General features: G+C 38.0%; 1 protein-coding gene across 8 annotated transcripts in view; it reads right to left on the bottom strand.

The window, feature by feature from the left end:
* LOC147353752 (zinc finger protein 607-like) overlaps positions 1 to 17,750 on the bottom strand; it is a 47,361-nt gene extending 29,611 nt beyond the window's left edge. For 5 of the 8 annotated variants that reach the window (XR_015145822.1, XR_015145821.1, XM_086352123.1 and 2 more), the window contains exons 1-4: positions 17,564 to 17,750; positions 12,121 to 12,203; positions 8,302 to 8,428; positions 7,126 to 7,224 (exon numbers count right to left, since the gene is read on the bottom strand). Coding sequence is in view for 5 of the 8 variants with exons in the window: in XM_086352123.1 (XP_086208249.1) it covers positions 7,126 to 7,224; positions 8,302 to 8,428; positions 12,121 to 12,129 (235 nt within the window). In the remaining 3 variants the exon portion in view is untranslated. The remainder of the gene's footprint in view (positions 1 to 7,125; positions 7,225 to 8,301; positions 8,429 to 12,120; positions 12,204 to 17,563) is intronic. The other 3 variants (XR_015145824.1, XM_086352121.1, XM_086352122.1) reach the window with 2 other exon arrangements.
* Between the last annotated feature and the right edge of the window lie 513 nt (positions 17,751 to 18,263).

Below are 18,263 nucleotides of genomic sequence, written 5' to 3'. Positions count from 1 at the left end.
CAAACAGGAGAAAAACATTGTAAGAAGTGAAAATTACACAGTATAAAATCTTGTAAACATATTTGTGTATATGCTTAGTCGAACAGTCATGTCCAGCTCTGTGATCCTATGGACTGTAGCCTGCCAGGCTCCTCTGTCCATGGAATTACCCGGGAAGAATAATGGAGTGGGTTGCCATTTCCCTCCCCAGGGAATCTTCTCAACCAAGGGATAGAACCTGCTTGGCAGGTGGATAATCAGTGGATAATCACTGAGCCATCTTGGGAAGTCTTCGTAAATATATATGCAAAATACTAAACACTATCTTAATTGATCAACATATAAAAAAGATAATACATTATGCCTGTCTTAGTCCATTTGGGCTACTGTAACAAAAAATACTGTGGGTAGCTCATAAACACAGAAATTTACTTCTTACAGCTCCAAAGGCTGAGAAGTCCAAGATCAAGGGACCAGTATGATCATATTCTGGGAAAGGCCTTCTTCCTAGTTCATAGCCAGTACGCTCTCAATGCATTCTCATACAGTGTAAGGGGTTAGGAATCTTTGTGGGAACTCTTAATAAGAACACTAATTCTACTCACAAGGGCTCTACCTTCTTGCCCTAATCAAATCCCAAGGGCTTTTCCTCCAAATGGCATTATCTTTGGGAGTGAGGATTTCAATATGTGCATACTGGGGTATAGAAACATTCAGACCATATCAATGATCAATCTCAGGAATACAAGACTGGTTTAATATTTGAAAATTCCATCAATATAATTAACCATAAAACCCATATGGATCATGTCTAAAAAAAATTTTTTTAAAGCATTTAATAAAAGTCATATCTGTCCCTCAGAAAAACTCACAGCAGGGACTTTCTTGGTGATCCAATGGTTAAGAATTTGCCTTCCAATGCAGGGGGTGTGGGTTCAACTCCTGGTTGGGAAGCTAAGATCCCACATGTTTTGCAGCCAAAAAACCGTAACATAAATAACAGAAACAATATTGTAACAAATTCAATAAAGACTTTAAAAAACAGTTCATATTAAATAAAATCTAAAAAAAAATTACAGCAAACTAGAAAGAAAGAACTTATCCTAATAAAGATCGCCTGCCAAAAACCCACAGCTAACATCATATCCAATGGTGAGAGAATTATGCCTACCACATATGATCAGGAACAATAAAAAGTTATGCCCCCCCCCCCCAAAAAAAAAGTTATGCCCTCAGTACTTCTATTCAACACTGGACTAGAAGTTCCAGGCAGTGCAATAAGTCAAGAAAATAAATAAAGGCATGCAGGAGAAAAGCTAAGAAACAAAAATGTCATTAATCAAGATTACTTAATCATACATGTAGAAAGTCAAATGTAATCTACGAAACAGCTACTAGAAGACAATAACTGAGTTTAGCAAGCCTGAAGCATATACAACCAATATGTACAATAAATATGAGAGAACACTCAGGAATTCAAATTTTAAAAACTTTAAAGTAGTATCAAAACTAGGATATCATGAGGGATATATCTCAAAAAAGATGTGTAAGATGCTTACTCCTTGGAAGGAAAGTTATGACCAAACTAGATAGCATACTGAAAAGCAGAGACATTACTTTGCCAACAAAGGTTCGTCTAGTCAAGGCTATGGTTTTTCCAGTGGTCATGTATGGATGTAAGAGTTGGACTGTGAAGAAAGCTGAGCACCGAAGAATTGATGCTTTTGAACTGTGGTGTTGGAGAAGACTCTTGAGAGTCCCCTGGACTGCAAGGAGATCCAACCAGTCCATTCTAAAGGAGATTGGTCCTGGGATTTCTTTGGAAGGACTGATGCTAAAGCTGAAACTCCAGTACTTTGGCTACCTCATGCGAAGAGGTGATTCATTGGAAAAGACTCTGATGCTGGGAGGGATTGGGGGCAGGAAGAGACGGGGACGACAGAGGATGAGATGGCTGGATGGCATCACCGACTCGATGGGCATGAGTTTGGGTGAACTCCGGGAGTTGGTGATGGACAGGGAGGCCTGGCATGCTGCGATTCATGGGGTCGCAAAGAGTCTGACATGATTGAGTGACTGAACTGAACTGAAGACCTGTACACTATAAACTACAAAACACAGCTGAGAAATATAAATAAATAAATAAATGAAGACATATATCATGTTCATGGGATGTAAAACTTGGTATTATTAAGATGTCAATAATTACTGCTGAATTGATTTATAGATTTAATGTAATTTCATTAAAAAGTCCTAGCAGACATTTTTGTTGTCTATGATGAAACTGACAAGCTGATCCTAAAATTTATAAGGAAATGCAAAGGATCTTGAATAGTTAAACTTTGAAAAGACTGTAATACAAGGACTAAATAACACTACTTAATTATAAGACTTATGAAGATACAGTAATCAGTAAGACACATCAAATTGACATATAACCAATGGAACAGATTATCAGAAATAGATCCATATATATGTGAAAATTTTACTTTCATCATTTCAAAGGCAATAGTGAAGAAAGAAATGATGCAGGAACAATTGGGATAGCCATATGCTGAAAAATAAAAAAAGAATCCAGACTTTCATAAGTAAAAATGAAATAAAAAATGGATCACAGACCTGAACGTTAAACATAAAACTGTGCAACTTCTAGAAGAAAACAGGAAAAAATGTTTGACCTTGGGCTAGGCAAAGAATTCTTCAGTTCAGTTCAGTTCAGTTCAGTCACTCAGTCATATCTGACTCTTTGTGATCCCATGGACCGTAGCATGCCAAGCCTCCCTGTCCATCACCAACTCCCAGAGTTTACTCAAACTCATGTCCATTGAATCAGTGATGCCAACCAACCATCTCATCCTCTGTTGTCCCCTTCTCCTCCCGCCTTCAATCCTTCCCAGCTTCAGGGTCTTTGCAAATGAGTCAGTTCTTTGCATCAGGTGGCCAAAGTATCAGAGTTTTAGCTTCAGCATCAGTCCTTCCAATGAATATTCAGGACCAATTTCCTTTAGGATGGACTGGTTGGAATACCAGACCACCTGACCTGCCTCCTGAGAAATCTGTATGCAGGTCTAGAAGCAACAGTTAGAACTGGACATGGAACAACAGACTGGTTCCAAATCAGGAAAGGAGTACGTCAAGGCTGTATATTGTCACCCTGCTTATTTAACTTATATGCAGAGTACGTCTGGATATAATGCTGGACTGGATGAAGCACAAGCTGGAATCAAGACTGCCGGGAGAAATAACAATAACCTCAGATATACAGATGACACCACCCTTATGGCAGAAAGCAAAGAGAAACTAAAAAGCCTCTTGATGAAAGTGAAAGAGGAGAGTAAAAAGTTGGCTTAAAACTCAACATTCAGAAAACTAAGATCATGGCATCTGGCCCCATCACTTCATGGGAAATAGATGGGGAAACAGTGGAAACAGTGTCAGACTTTATTTTTTTGGGCTCCAAAATCACTGCAGATGGTGACTGCAGCCATGAAATTAAAAGACGCTTGCTCCTCGGAAGAAAAGTTATGGCCAACCTAGACAGTATATTAAAAAGCAGAGACATTACTTTGCCAACAAAGATCAGTCTAGTCAAAGGTATGGTTTTTCCAGTAGTCGTGTATGGATGTGAGAGTTGGACTATAAAGAAAGCCTGAGTGCCGAAGAATTGATGCTTTTGAACTGTGGTGTTGACGAAGACTCTTAAGAGTCCCTTGGACAGCAAAGGGAATTCTTAGATACACCAAAAGTCATGATTCATAAAGATACACAGGTAAACTCAATTTTGTGAAAGTTAAAAACTTCTGTTCTCTAAAACATATTGCTACAAGAATGAAAGGAAAAATCACAATAAAAAAGAGAATATTAAAAAAAGCTATATTTTAATGTAGACTATGAAAAGTAACTTACAAGTTCAATAAGAAAATAGAAAAGATTTTAAAAGATACTGCACCAAAGAAACAGTAAAGAAGATACTCAGTATCATTAGCCATTACAGAGAATAAGATTTAAGCCACAACAAAATGCCACTATATACTTATTTGAAAGGCCAAAATTAAAAAGACTTATCATACCAATTGTTCATAAGATATGGAGGATCCACCTTTCTCTTAGAGCTGGTGGAGATGTGAAATGGTATAAAAACTCTATAAAAGTTTCTTACAAATTTAAATTTATAATCTTATTTATCTAAATTTAAAATCTTGGACTTCCTTGGTGATCCAGTGGTTAAGAATCCACCCGCCAATGCAGGGGATGCAGGTACGATCCCTGATCCAGGAAGATTGCACATGCCACCAGGCAACTAAGCCTGTGAGCCACAACTACTGAAACCCCCACCCTAGAGCCCACGCTCTGCAACGAGAGAAGCCGCTACAATGAGAAGCCACGCACTGCAACCAGAGAGTAGCCCCCACTTACTGCAACTAGAGAAAGCCCTTGAGCCTCAACGAGGACCCAGCATGGCCAAAAATAAATGAATTTTAAGTCTTACACATTTAATCATACATGTCCCATATAATCCAGGCATTCAACTGATCAGTATTTAGCCTAAAGAAATGAAAGCATATGTCCGTTCAAAAACTTGTAAACAAATATCTACAGCATCTTAATTTGTCATTGCTAAAACCCAAAAATGTCCATCAACAAATAATGAAGAAACAACTGTGGTATAATCAAATACTGGTATAGTACTGAGCAATAAACAGTAAAATACAAATAATAACATGATGAACTTCAACATAATTACGCTGACTAAAGGAAGATGAAAAACTTCACACTATCATGTTTATATAAAACTACAGAAAATGGAATCAACTCAATTGTGATAGAAAGTAGAAAGTAGATCAGTGCTTACCTAGGGAAGCTGGAAGGAGACAGAGGAGGAAGGATTACGAGGGGACACAAGAAATGTCAAGTTTTGAAAAAAAATTTTAATAGACTCAGATAAAGCATTTGACAAAATTGAATACCCATTCATAGCAAAAACAAACAACAACAAAAAAGAAAGCAGCAAACTAGGAACAAAAGAAAACTACCTCAATTTAACAAAGGTCACAAATGAAAAAATCTACCTCAAGATTCTCACTTTCTATGCCAACATGAAGAACACAATAGAGACCAGAAATAGACACACATACATATAACCCAACGGGGTGCCAAAGCAATCCAAAGGGTAAAGGAAATTCCTTTTTTAAAAAATGGGAGCCTTCAGAATGGGAGAAAATAATAGCAAATGAAGCAACTAACAAACAACTAATCTCAAAAATATACAAGCAACTCCTACAGCTCAACTCCAGAAAAATAAATGACCCAATCAAAAAATGGGCCAAAGAACTAAATAGACATTTCTCCAAAGAAGACATACAGATGGCTAACAAACACATGAAAAGATGCTCAACATCACTCATTCAGAGAAATGCAAATCAAAACCACTATAAGGTACCATTTCACGCCAGTCAGAATGGCTGCGATCCAAAAGTCCACAAGCAATAAATGCTGGAGAGGGTGTGGAGAAAAGGGAACCCTCTTACACTATTGGTGGGAATGCAAACTAGTACAGCCACTATGGAGAACAGTGTGGAGATTCCTTAAAAAACTGGAAATAGAACTGCCTTATGATCCAGCAATCCCACTGCTGGGCATACACACTGAGGAAACCAGAAGGGAAAGAGACACGTGTACCCCAATGTTCATCGCAGCACTGTTTATAATAGCCAGGACATGGAAGCAACCCAGATGTCCATCAGGAGACAAATGGATAAGAAAGCTATGGTACATATACACAATGGAGTATTACTCAGCCATTAAAAAGAATACATTTGAATCAGTTCTAATGAGGTGGATGAAACTGGAGCCTATTATACAGAGTGAAGTAAGCCAGAAGGAAAAACACCAATACAGTATACTAACGCATATATATGGAATTTAGAAAGATGGTAACGATAACCCTGTATACGAGACAGCAAAAGAGACACTGATGTATAGAAGAGGCTTATGGACTCTGTGGGAGAGGGAGAGGGTGGGAAGATTTGGGAGAATGGCATTGAAACATGTGAAATGTCATGTATGAAACGAGATGCCAGTCCAGGTTCAATGCACGATGCTGGATGCTCGGGGCTGGTGCACTGGGACGACCCAGAGGGATGGTATGGGGAGGGAGGAGGGAGGAGGGTTCAGGATGGGGAACACATGAGAAATAAAAAAAAAAAGAATGGTGCTAGAATAACTATCCATAGGAAAACCATTAGTCCTGAACCCTACTCACACTGTAATACAAAATTAACTCAAAATGAATACAGAACTAAATGTAAAAGCAAAACTTAAAAAAGGTCAAGAAAAAATAGGGACAAAACTTTGCCACCTTGGGGCAGACAAAGATTTCTTTTATAGTATACCCAAAAAAAAATCATAAAGGAGGAATTTGATAAATTGGAATATATAAAAGTTTTAAAACTCCTTCTAAGATATTAATAAAATAGGTAAGACAAATTATGGGGAAAATGTTTTTAATGTTCCAAAACAACTTCCTTCTGTTGCAAAATAAAGAACAGTTACCCCTCAAGTGTAAGAAAATAATGATTTCAAATGGGTAAAGATTTGAACAAATATTCCTAAAAATATGAATGATCAGTAAATGAAAGAAACTCAAGATGATTAGTCATCATGGAAATGTAAATTAAAACCACTAAGATACTACTACATACCAACTATAGTATCTAGAATTTAAGGGACTACAAGATCAAGTGTTGAAAAGGATATGGAGTAAGTGGAATGGAGCAATGTAAACTTTCTAAGATTGTTAAACATGTAGTTACTGGGCTTCCCTGGTGGCTCAGTTGGTAAAGAATCCACCTGCAATGCAGGAGACTCAGGTTTGATCCCTGGGTCAGGAAGATCCCCTGGACAAGGATATGCTAACCCACTCCAGTAATCTTGGCTCGGAAATGCCATGGACAGAGGATTCTGGTGAGCTACAGTTCACAGGGTTGCAAAGAGTTGGACATGACTGAAGCAACTTAGCACACATTACTTATTAGCACACATCACTGAGAAGGGAGCTTTCAACTAATGTTTCAGGGATATGTTTACCAAGTACATGACGCCTGGGCTACCACTTACACAAATGACTTCTGCCTGACTGGCTCTTACCTGTACACCAGCTTCTTGTTTCTTCTCTCACAACTAACCAGGGCTCTTTTCCTTGCTCCAGTAAGGTAATTACATTTGGCTTAGAAATGGAATGGCCTGCTTTAAAGAAAAAAGAATGCCACAGGATGGAGAAATAAATTGCGACTAGTCAAGATTAAAATTATAATTACGATTATAAAAGATCATAATGATATTGACTATTTTAGAGAAGAGAGAGTTAAAGAACAAGAGATTAGTTGGTAAGGTAAAGTTTTTGTTTTGGTGTGTTTAAAATTCAAACTTTTATGTCTTCTAACTCTAGAGATCAAGCATAATGTGGTTAAAAAGATAACTCTGAAGCCTGGAATCAATTCCTGCCTTTGGCATAACCTTGAACAATTCATTTAAACCCACTGCACCTCAGTATTCTCCTTTATAAAATGGGGATAATAGTACTGTTGGGGGAATTAAATCAGTTAATACTCAAGTTATTTTAGTAAGTTAAATCACATAATGTACCTAGAATAATGCTTACTGCACAGTAATCAAAATGTTAACTATTAACTTTATTCTTATGCTCTAGTATCACTAGAGGACACAAGAAAGGACAGCTATAAGATATTCGTTCCATTCTGAATGTAATTTTCACCAATCACAACTTTCAACAACAAATCAGATGAAGACTTTTGTTTTAGGAAATGAACTGCATTTGGTACAATTTTAAATAAATTCCAATTATCCAACCCATTATCATACAAACTATGGAGGCTCTGAGAGCAATTCAGGGCCCTGTGATAAGCTAATATCCCTAAAACTGTTTCAAATCATAAAATGAAGTATTAGAGCAATTTGGAACACAAATTAACAAAAAAACTTTGATCCTTTGACCATGTTGTACAATATATGCCGCAAATTTCTAATTTAGCTGCTTGGTCATTATGGAAGAGATGCAAATACAAAAACAGAACACATGGAGATATAAGTATGACTGAAGGATAGAGAAGATTAAGGTATTTAATGGTGCTGCCATTTCTAACCTGACAAAGCTCAGCCACTTTTTGGGGAAGAGGAAAAACAAATTTAGTTAGTTTCTTGAAAGGCAGCCCTGCAAATCACAGTGGAAAAAATACATAGCCTATAGAGCAGATTCTAAATTAACCTAAATTAACGTAAATTATTTGAGGCTGATGAACATACCCAATGAGACCAAGTTACCATAGTTCTCCATCATCACATCCCGGTACAAAGTCTTCTGAACAGGGTCCAGGCATTCCCACTCCTGCTGAGAGAATCCTATGGCCACATCACTGAATGTCAACGATCCCTGAAACCATAAATACATGTGTCACTGAAGAAATTAAAGAAAATACGTTGAAAGTAGAAGCAGAGGAATTGATGGACTTCTCTGCAGGAAAAGAGAAAATGAAAGCATGTAGACTGGCAATCTAGAATATGGAAGGAGACTGAAGCACAATGTATACATATTTTTTAAGAAGCCTGCTGACACAGGTCGAATGTCTTCCATACTCTGGATACTTCTAAATATCTGAACCATTTGGAAATGGACAAAATAATAATGTTTCCCTCCTAAACTAAAAAGCCTACACAAGAATAATGTTCAAATAGTATCTGCCTCAAAAATTCTCAATAAATATTTCTTCAAATTTTAGAAAACTGGGTAAAATTAAAGATTTCCTTCAAGTGTTCTTGTTCAGACACCCAGTCACGTCCAACTCTTTGTGATCCCAGGGACTGCAGCACGCCAGGCTTCTCTGTCCTTCACCATCTCCCGGAGTTTGCTCAAACTCATGTCCATCGAGTCAGTGATGCCATCCAACTATCTCATCCTCTGTCACCCCCTTCTCCTTCTGCCTTCAGTCTTTCCCAGCATCAGGGTCTTTTCCAATGAGTCAGCTCTTCACATCAGGTAGCCAAAGTATTGGAGCTTCAGCTTCAGCATCAGTCCTTTCAATTAATATTCAGGGTTGATTTCCTTTAGGATTGACTGGTTTGATCTCCTTGCAGCCCAAGGGACTCTCAAGAGTCTTCAACAGCACCACAGTTTGAAGGTTATCAATTCTTTGTCACTCAGCCTTTTTTATTGTCCAGCTCACACATCCACACATGACTACTGGAAAAACCACAGCTTTGATTAGATGGACATTTGTCAGCAAAGTAATGTCCCTGCTTTTTAATATGCTGTGTAGGTTTGTCATTGCTTTTCTTCCAAAGAGCAAGTGTCTTTTAATTTCTTGACTATTGTCACCATCTACAGTGATTTTGCAGCCCATGAAAATAAAGTCTGTCACTGCTTCCCTTGCTCTTCCATCTATTTGCCATCAAGTGAAGGCACTGGATGCCATAATCTTTTTTTTTTAATGCTGAGTTTTAAGCCAGCTTTTTCACTCTCCTCTTTCCCCTTCATCAAGAGGCTCTTTATTTCTTCTTCACTTTCTGGCATAAGGGTGGTGTAATCTGCATATCTGAAGTTACGGGTATTTCTCCTGGCAATCTTGATTCCATCTTGTGCTTCACCTAGCCTGGCGTTTCGCATGATGTACTCTGCATATAAGTTAAGTAAGCAGGGTGACAATATACAGTCTTGTCATACTCCTTTCCCAATTTTGAAGCAGTCCATTGTTCCGTGTCTGGTTCTAACTGTTGTTGCTTCTTGACCTGCATACAGGTTTTGCAGGAGGCAGGTAAGGTGGTCTGAGATTTCCATCTCTTTAAGAATTTTGCAGTTTATTGTGATTTATACTCCTAGGGACGGGGGAGCCTGGTGGGCTGGCGTCTATGGGGTCGCACAGAGTTGGACATGACTGAAGTGACTTAGCAGCATACAAAATCTTTAGCGTAGTCAATGAAGAAGACGTAGATGTTTTTCTAGACTCTCTAGCTTTTGCTATGATCCAATGGATGGCAATTTGATCTTTGGTTCCTCTGCCTTTTCCTGTATATCTGGAAGTTTTCGGTTCACATATCATTGACGCCTAGCTTGGAGGATTTTGAGCATTACTTTGCTAGCATGTGAAACGAGTGCAATTCTGCGGTATTTTGAACATTCATTGGCGTTGCCCTTCTTTGGGATTGGAATGAAAACTGACCTTTTCCAGTCCTATGGCCACTGCTGAGATTTCCAGATTTGCTGGCATATTGAGTGCAGCACTTTAAAAGCATCATCTTTCAGGATTTGAAATAAGCATTAAGTCCTTCATTATGTCAGATATTGCCATAAGCATTTTTGTTTTGTTCAATAAATCCATGTATTATTTTGGTATATGACATTGTATTTTATAAGTAAATCATATTTAATCATTTACACAATTAGATACTCAACATTCGGAAAGTTTTCCACAATTCTAAGGTCCTGTTTTCACCAACTACATATAATGATATGCATTGTTGCTGTTATCTACCATTTCTCACTAAATGTTTTCCTTATTCTGAGTGTGGCAGGTAACTTTATTGATTACCAATAATCTCCATTTCCTGGAATTTATGTCCTCATGTAATCCTCTCCCTTTGAATGTGGGCTGAACCCAGTGAAAGAATTATTTCTGACAGAATAGAATAGAGAAAAGTGATGGAATGTCATGTTCAATGTTGGCTTATAAAAAACCATGAATTCCACACTGCTTATTCTCTCTTGCAGTCTCACTTGCTCACTCTGTGGAAGCCAGCTACCATGTTGTGAGCTGCTCTAAGGAGAGGCCCACATAACAATAAACCAAGGACAGCTGCCAGTCAACAGCTACTGAGGAAGTGAGGCCCTCAATCCAACAGCCATGAGAACTTCATCAAGTCAACAACCATATCAGTGAGCCTGGATGCAGATCCACTCAAAAGTTGGGCTTTAAAATGACTGCAAACCTGACCAACACATTGATAACCCTATAAGAGACCCAGAGCAGAAGAGTCAAGCTAAGCCACATCCAAATATTTGACTGACTGAAACTGTGAGATAAATGTTTGCTGCTTTAAGATACAGAGTAATTAATTAAATTAATTAATTTCAGAGTAATTAATTATGCAGTAAAAGATAACTCATTTGACTTAAATGATACTGAAGAAGGCTGGTCAATTATACAGATGTTACACAAACATAGCATGTCTCATTCAACAACAAAATAGCCTTAGTATTTATGTCTCATGGCTTTCCTAGCAAATCCATGACTGCCATCTTAAAAGCCCCAATCATAACCTAATCCACAGAAAGCAAGAATTTCATACCACATTAAGATTCAGGTCATTCAATGATAAATTCCACTGCATCTACCTGGAAATCTCACATCTGTGGAAAACATCAAAGTCTTACCATGGATAGTTAAATAGAACCACTATCTCTATCTCCTAAAGGAAATCAGTCCTGAATATTCATTGGAAGGACTGATGCTGAAGCTGAAACTCCAATACTTTGGCCACCTGATATGAAGAACTGACTCATTTGAAAAGACCCTGAAACTGGGAAAGATTGAAGGCAGGAGGAGAAGGGACAACAGAGGATGAGATGGTTGGATGGCATCACTGACTCGATGGACATGAGTTTGAGCAGGATCCAGGAGTTGGTGATGGTGATGGACAGGGAGGCCTGGTGTGCTGCAGTCCATGGAGTCGAAAAGAGTCGGACACGAGTGAGTGACTGAACTGAACTGTCTCTATCTCCAAACTACAAATCTGACCTGCACAGCATAAATCTTTACTTCAAAGAACTTTAAGCCCCATTATTCCATCACTGCCCTTAATTGAAAAATGGGCACTTAAAATACACTGAATAATCTGGGAAATAATTATATGCACGCTAGTTTCGGATGGGCCAAACAGAGACAGTGCTAAGTAATCTGACCTCATATTTCTCTGGAACAATAGTTAGGAAACAGGTTATTTATTTATTTATTAGGAAACAGGTTATTTGAGCAAACTTTCTCTTAGGAAACTTCAGGAAAATTAATTAAAATGCTTACATGACCTAAAATACACACACATGTTTCAACAAGAAGAGAAATATTAACTTACATGGGCCATGGTTTTAGACCTGTAAGAGCTGATCAGTCCTCTGGGCTTCTCTATCAGAAAAGCCGAGTCCAGAAAACCCAGACCTGGGAGAAGAGAAAGACTTTCAGATGTGCTTTAGAGTTTCCACACTGGGCATCAGTTAATATCACCATTTATGCTCTTCTATTCCAGATTCCTAATCACTTTGCATTACACACAACTTGGGTAAGTAAGAATTCTGGACAAATTCATTCCTCACTCATTTCCCAGAGCCCTCAGCTGCAGTCATTAGAAATGTTCTGACCAATGTACCATTGTGATCAGATTGATATGAACCTGAGATTGGGCAGCTGTGTCCTGCTCTAAACAGATCTTCCTCTTTCCATTGTGAACTTCAAGACAGAAAAGAGGCTATGTAATCCAAATTAAAACCTCTTTTTGTGGCCTTGAAAGTGGTTGCAGTTGATCAAAATATTAGAGATGGAGAAGAAATGTTCAGCATTCTAAGTCCAGCAAAGCTTATTAGTTAAATATATGACAGAACAACAATATACTAGAATACAAAGTAGTCATTAAATGTTAAATTGGGAAGAATATTTAATGAAGTGGAAAGTGTTTCATTTACATCAATAGAAAAGTCAACTAATATATTTCTATTTATAAAATATAGCAGCATATTAATCAATACAGAGAAAAGAATGACAGATAATCATAAAACAGAAGATAGAAATGTCTAGAAATTTGTATGTCTACATACCAAGAGCTCTTATATTTTTGGTTGTTTTGCATTGTTTGTTTTTGTGGGGATGTCTTTAGAAATGAATCACTGTATATTCAATTGTTTTTAGTCCATACATGAAACAATCAAATAAGACTACTGAAGACATAAAATATATCTTTGCCATGATCAGAATTTGACATGAGCAATCCCTATCTTTTTGCTTAGATCTTGTTTTTTTAAAAAGGTTACTTCATAATCATTGTAATAACTGACATAGGAATTTGAAGGATTTTTTTAACTTAAGGTGAAGACCTCCCAAAAGTTCTTTGTTCTTTAAATTCACATTATTTTACTAAATGGCTTTTGTTTCCTTTGGATCCTAGTATCTCATTTCATACTTTTTTCTCAGTTATGTTGGAATTTTGGCTACAAAAAACTTGGGAACAGTCCCTGAGTAATCTCTTTTGTAAACTGATGACAGTCTCAATGCATCTTTATTTCAGATCTTTTTGACAGAAGAATTTTTGTTTCTGAACCAGTCAGTTTTGTCATGATACCCTCCAGACAGCTGCTGAATTATTTTACCTATAATTTTGCTATACATCTCATGCTAGAATGAAGTCTACAAGATATAAAGGTCATAGTAAAAATATCCACTTATATTGCCATACAGATCCCATGTGCTCAGTATTACTTGTTTATATTCTTACTGTCACTACAGTCACCCAGATGTCTCCTTTAGGCAGGTCACTTAACTCTCACCAGTGGCCTTTATCACATACTACCTTATAATTATCCCTATTCAGATTTATTCAGATTGTTTTAATTTTTTTTAATTAATTAATTTATTTGTTTTTGACTGTGCTGAGTCTTCGCTGTGGTACTGGCTTTTCTCTAGTTGCAGCAAGCAGGGGCTACGCTCTAGTTGTGGTGTGCGGGCTTCTCATTGCAATGGCTTCTCTTGTTGTGGAGCATGGGCTCTAGGGTGCATGGACTTCAGTAGCTGTTGCTTGAGACGCCCTAGAGCACAGGCTCAGTAGCTGTGGCACATGGGCTTAGTTGCTCCGAGGCATGTTGGGAATCTTCCTGCACCAGGGATTGAACCTATGTCTCCTGCATTGCCAGGTGGATTCTTAACCACTGAATCACCAGGGAAGCCCTATTCCTATTCAGATTTTAAATTCCTTCACAGATTATAAGTACTCTGAAGGAAGTAATTATGTCTTTTTAGTAATTGCATTACCTCAAATATTATACTTTCCAGGTCTGGCATATTTAAAACAATTAAAAGAAGTATGATTTTTTTTACTACAAAATACCACTTTTCAAAAAATTTTTAAGGAAATAACTATATAAATTTACAAAGTATATACACAAGGATGTTCATCAGAGAATAATTTTTGATGGTTCATAATTAAAAACATGAAAATCTCACTGCAAGCAAACAGGTTAAATATATTATAGTCTGCTATTTTGTGACATTTATGCCATGCTATTCTTAATAAGGATGATATTAAACCACGTAATTGATGGAAAACAGTATTAAAAGAATTGCTCAGTGAAGAAAGCACGCATAATTTAGGAGGTGGCATCCCACTGAAATTAAGAAAAACATTTCAATGCCGATTTCCTCATCAGCAAAGTAAGGATAAAAAAAATCACATAAAACTATTTTGAAGACTAGGCAAAATAATCCATATACACACTAAACTGTACATCATGATGACTAATGTAAAATTTCTATCATTACTGAAGAAGAAAATCATTCCATATTCCTTAATCTTTCATTATAAAAAGTTAATTCTGATGCTTCCTGGTTTTATTAAAACTTGTGCTTCTTGAGTTTCCTCTTTCTTATAATTCTAATATTTAATAAAATTTTAGGAGTTACATATGAGAAAATAGATTTCTGCTTTATAAAATCATTATTTTAAAAAAGAGAGATTATTAGACAAGAGAATAGATTTCTGCTTTATAAAATCATTATTTTAAAAAAGAGAGATTATTAGACAAGAAAAGAGAAACTATGCCCTTCCTCAGTCCCCAGCAGCTATAGAGAGTAAGAAAAACTTTTCAGAATCATAAACCAGTTCAAAGAATAGTATGATAAAATTGAGAATACAACTGGAGAATCAATTTTATTCTTCACATATTTACATAAATATTTATAAATATTATCTTTATTTTCTAGCATAACAACTGTTTGTAAAAATTGCTTGTACTTGCAAGACACCTGGAAATTAGAGATTAGTGTTATTTTTTCAGAAATTAAGCTCAAACTTCTAAGTTATTAACTCTGAAAAGATGTCTCCCTTAGTAATACAGTGCTCTGGTCATTGTTTCAAATAACATTTGTAATAAATAAAAGGCATAACTGTTTGTAATGCTTTTCACACAAGATTCTCTGCCCTTCCCTCTTCTCCTTACATATACAGGGTATAATGTTCATTATTGGATTAGATTAGATTGTTTTGAACTATGAGTTGGACTCTTTTGTCTCCTTTACTTGATCAATTTTATTCTGCCAAAACAAAGCCACACAAAAATGGAATTAAAAAAAAATATATATATATATACATCAAAATGTTAAAATGATTATCTCTAGGGAGATTATGGGTTATCCTTGCTTTCTTCTCAATATATTCCTTAAGGAAATGAACACAGGCTTATTTTTTGGCAGTAAACCTGTATTAATTCCATTATCATAAATAAAATATAAAGATATTTCAAAGTATTAAAATATTTATAGACATGACTTTGGAAAGAGGCTATATTTTCCTTATTAAAAAGATTTGTTAATATCAGACCTATGATGAAAACCTCAACATGATTAAAATACCACTTAGGTATATTCACTTCCTGAATACCCTTTAGCTGTATTGCACTGATGTTAATTAGAGACATTTCACCATAAACACTTTAACATCAACAGAAAGGGAAACTGCCTTCACAAATTAATGTGAACATGTATACCAAGTAGATAGAAAAGTTAGTACATAGAAAATGCTCAGTAAATGTAGCTGAACACTTTCATTCTTCTCTGAAAAACCAATTAAACTATCATTTTGTCTACAATCCTTACAAGTTTTTACAAAATTCTCTTTTTAAAATGAGCTGAGGCTTTCAAATTTTCTTGACTACTGTTTTATAACTACAGTATATTAAGATTGCTCAACATTGGATAATAGCCATTTTTTTTTCTTGTAATGACTAATTCTTATGAACAGGAATTTTATTATCTATGTAATATTTTAACTCATGGATGTCCTGTGACTTTCTTAACCATTCCATTTGTATAATCATTAATTTTGTGAAAAGTCATCTAAAAGTATAAAAATCTTTCATTGCAGATGAGTTACCCATGTCTAATCTTTTAAGGTTATGCACACCTTTGAAAAATGCATTTTTACAAATATATGCAGTAATTCTAGACAATTACAAAGACTTTGTGGTCCCTTGTAAGCCCCCAAACACAAAGGACCCCTGGATCAGAACACTCTGGAAAATTAGCTCCATCTAGCCCTTCGATCGGAGAAGGCAAAGGCACCCCACTCCAGTACTCTTGCCTGGAAAATCCCATGGATGGAGGAGCCTGGTAGGCTGCACTCCATGGGGTCGCTAAGAGTCGGACATGACTGAGCGACTTCACTTTCACTTTTCACTTTCATGCACTGGAGAAGAAAATGGCAACCCACTCCAGTGTTCTTGCCTGGAGAATCCCAGGGACGGGGGAGCCTGGTGGGCTGCCGTCTATGGGGTCGCACAGAGTCGGACACGACGGAAGCGACTTAGCAGCAGCAGCCCTTTGATAACAGAAGCACTCATCACATTAACTTTATATTTTCGTCATTGATTTATAGAAATCTGAAGGGTGAATGACACCACAATAAAGACAATGTTGAGCATTTATTGTGTTCCATCCTTCAAAGCTACTAAACCCGCCGTGATCTCATACATAAAACCAGAATTAAGTGGGACTGTGGAATCTGTATCAAGGCTCACAGCAGGTTTCTGCCATCGGAGCTCAAGAAATGCTTTCATACTCAAATGTATAAATGAGCCCCAGAGAACTTCCAGGAAGGGTAATCCGAGGAAGGATCGGGGTAGGAACCTGTCTCAGGAGCAATTCTTTTTTCCCCCCCAATAACAGCCTTTTAACAGCTGGACATTATTTAATTATTAATACAACTTTTGGCAGCCACAGTGTGCTGGAGGCTATTTAAAGTTCTGGACGGCAGGAGGAGAAATGGGGGAATTTATAATTTAGGGTGGGCAGCGACCAGGACAGACTCTCAAGCCCCTTGCTACAAAGTGGCCTCTCTCAGAACCCTGGCCTCAGGGACAATTCTTGATTTTAAAATTCCGATTTCAGCAGCCGGTAGGTACTTTCTTGCTGGAAGGTGTCTTGCAGGACTCAAAAACAGATTTCCCAACAGCGTTCACATTCTTTGGGAGACATACATGTTTGAGAGAAGCCTGGAAGCAGCGGCGGGGACAAAGAGCTCTGTGTAATCCACGTTCACAGAAAGGACACTCACTCGGTGTCTCCGTCACACAAAACGAACGCACACCTCTCTCAGTCTCACAATCGCACTCACTCTAAAAGAGGGATAAAACCAGCGCCCCCCCAACCCCGCTGTTCAAGCGTCCACAGCCTCGAGGGGACGCGCGGACTCGCGCGGCGGCGCTCGGGCGGTCCACGCTTTCAGCGCCTTTCGCAACCCCACTCCCACCGCCACTCACCGTCCCTCGCGGGCTCTGGCTAAGTCTGCATAGTCGCCTCCGCGGCGACCCACGCTGGATTCCTCCTCAGACGGTGCCACTCACGCGCAGTCTGCAACAAGAGATACGGAAAAAGAACCAGAGGCCAAAGTCACCGGGTAGTCTGTGGGACGTAAGGCTCCACGTCTTAAAACTCCTAAAGCAAAGTAGCCGCCGGGTGGGGCCGGGAGGCTTCTAGGAGTGACCGCCGGACTGCGCCTGCGCAGCGCATACTTGACGGAAGGCGGGACGTGAGGCAGGGGGTGTGTCCAACGGGTCCCTGGGCCAGGAGGAGGCGTATCCGAATGGGACCTGATCAGAGAACTGGGAGGAGTGGACTTAGGGGCTCTTCTTTTCCCAGGCTTTCAAGCCTGCTTGTGAGAGATCTGCACAATTAAATCAGTAATATGACCCTGAGGGCCATGAGCGGAAGATCTGGAAGGTGGGTTCATAATCCAAACTCTCCCTTCCCTACAAGGCTCATTCCACTCAAAATGCCACAGATTCCTGTGGTTTTTACAGCTGAAGCCTCTGAGGTTACAAAAGGTGTATAACATTATATTGCTGATTAGCAAAGCCGTGTTTCCAGGTGAGAAAAGCTGGATAAAGTGCGTGTGTGTGTGTTTGCTCAGTTGACTGACTCTTTGCGACTCCATGGACTTGTAGCCTGCCAGGCTTCTCT

Source organism: Bos grunniens, chromosome 18 (genome assembly GCF_055505025.1).
Source record: "Bos grunniens cultivar Pamir isolate PY7600 chromosome 18, Bosgru_T2T1.0, whole genome shotgun sequence".
Taxonomy (NCBI): Eukaryota; Metazoa; Chordata; class Mammalia; order Artiodactyla; family Bovidae; genus Bos; species Bos grunniens.
This window is presented reverse-complemented; position numbering and strand designations above follow the sequence as displayed.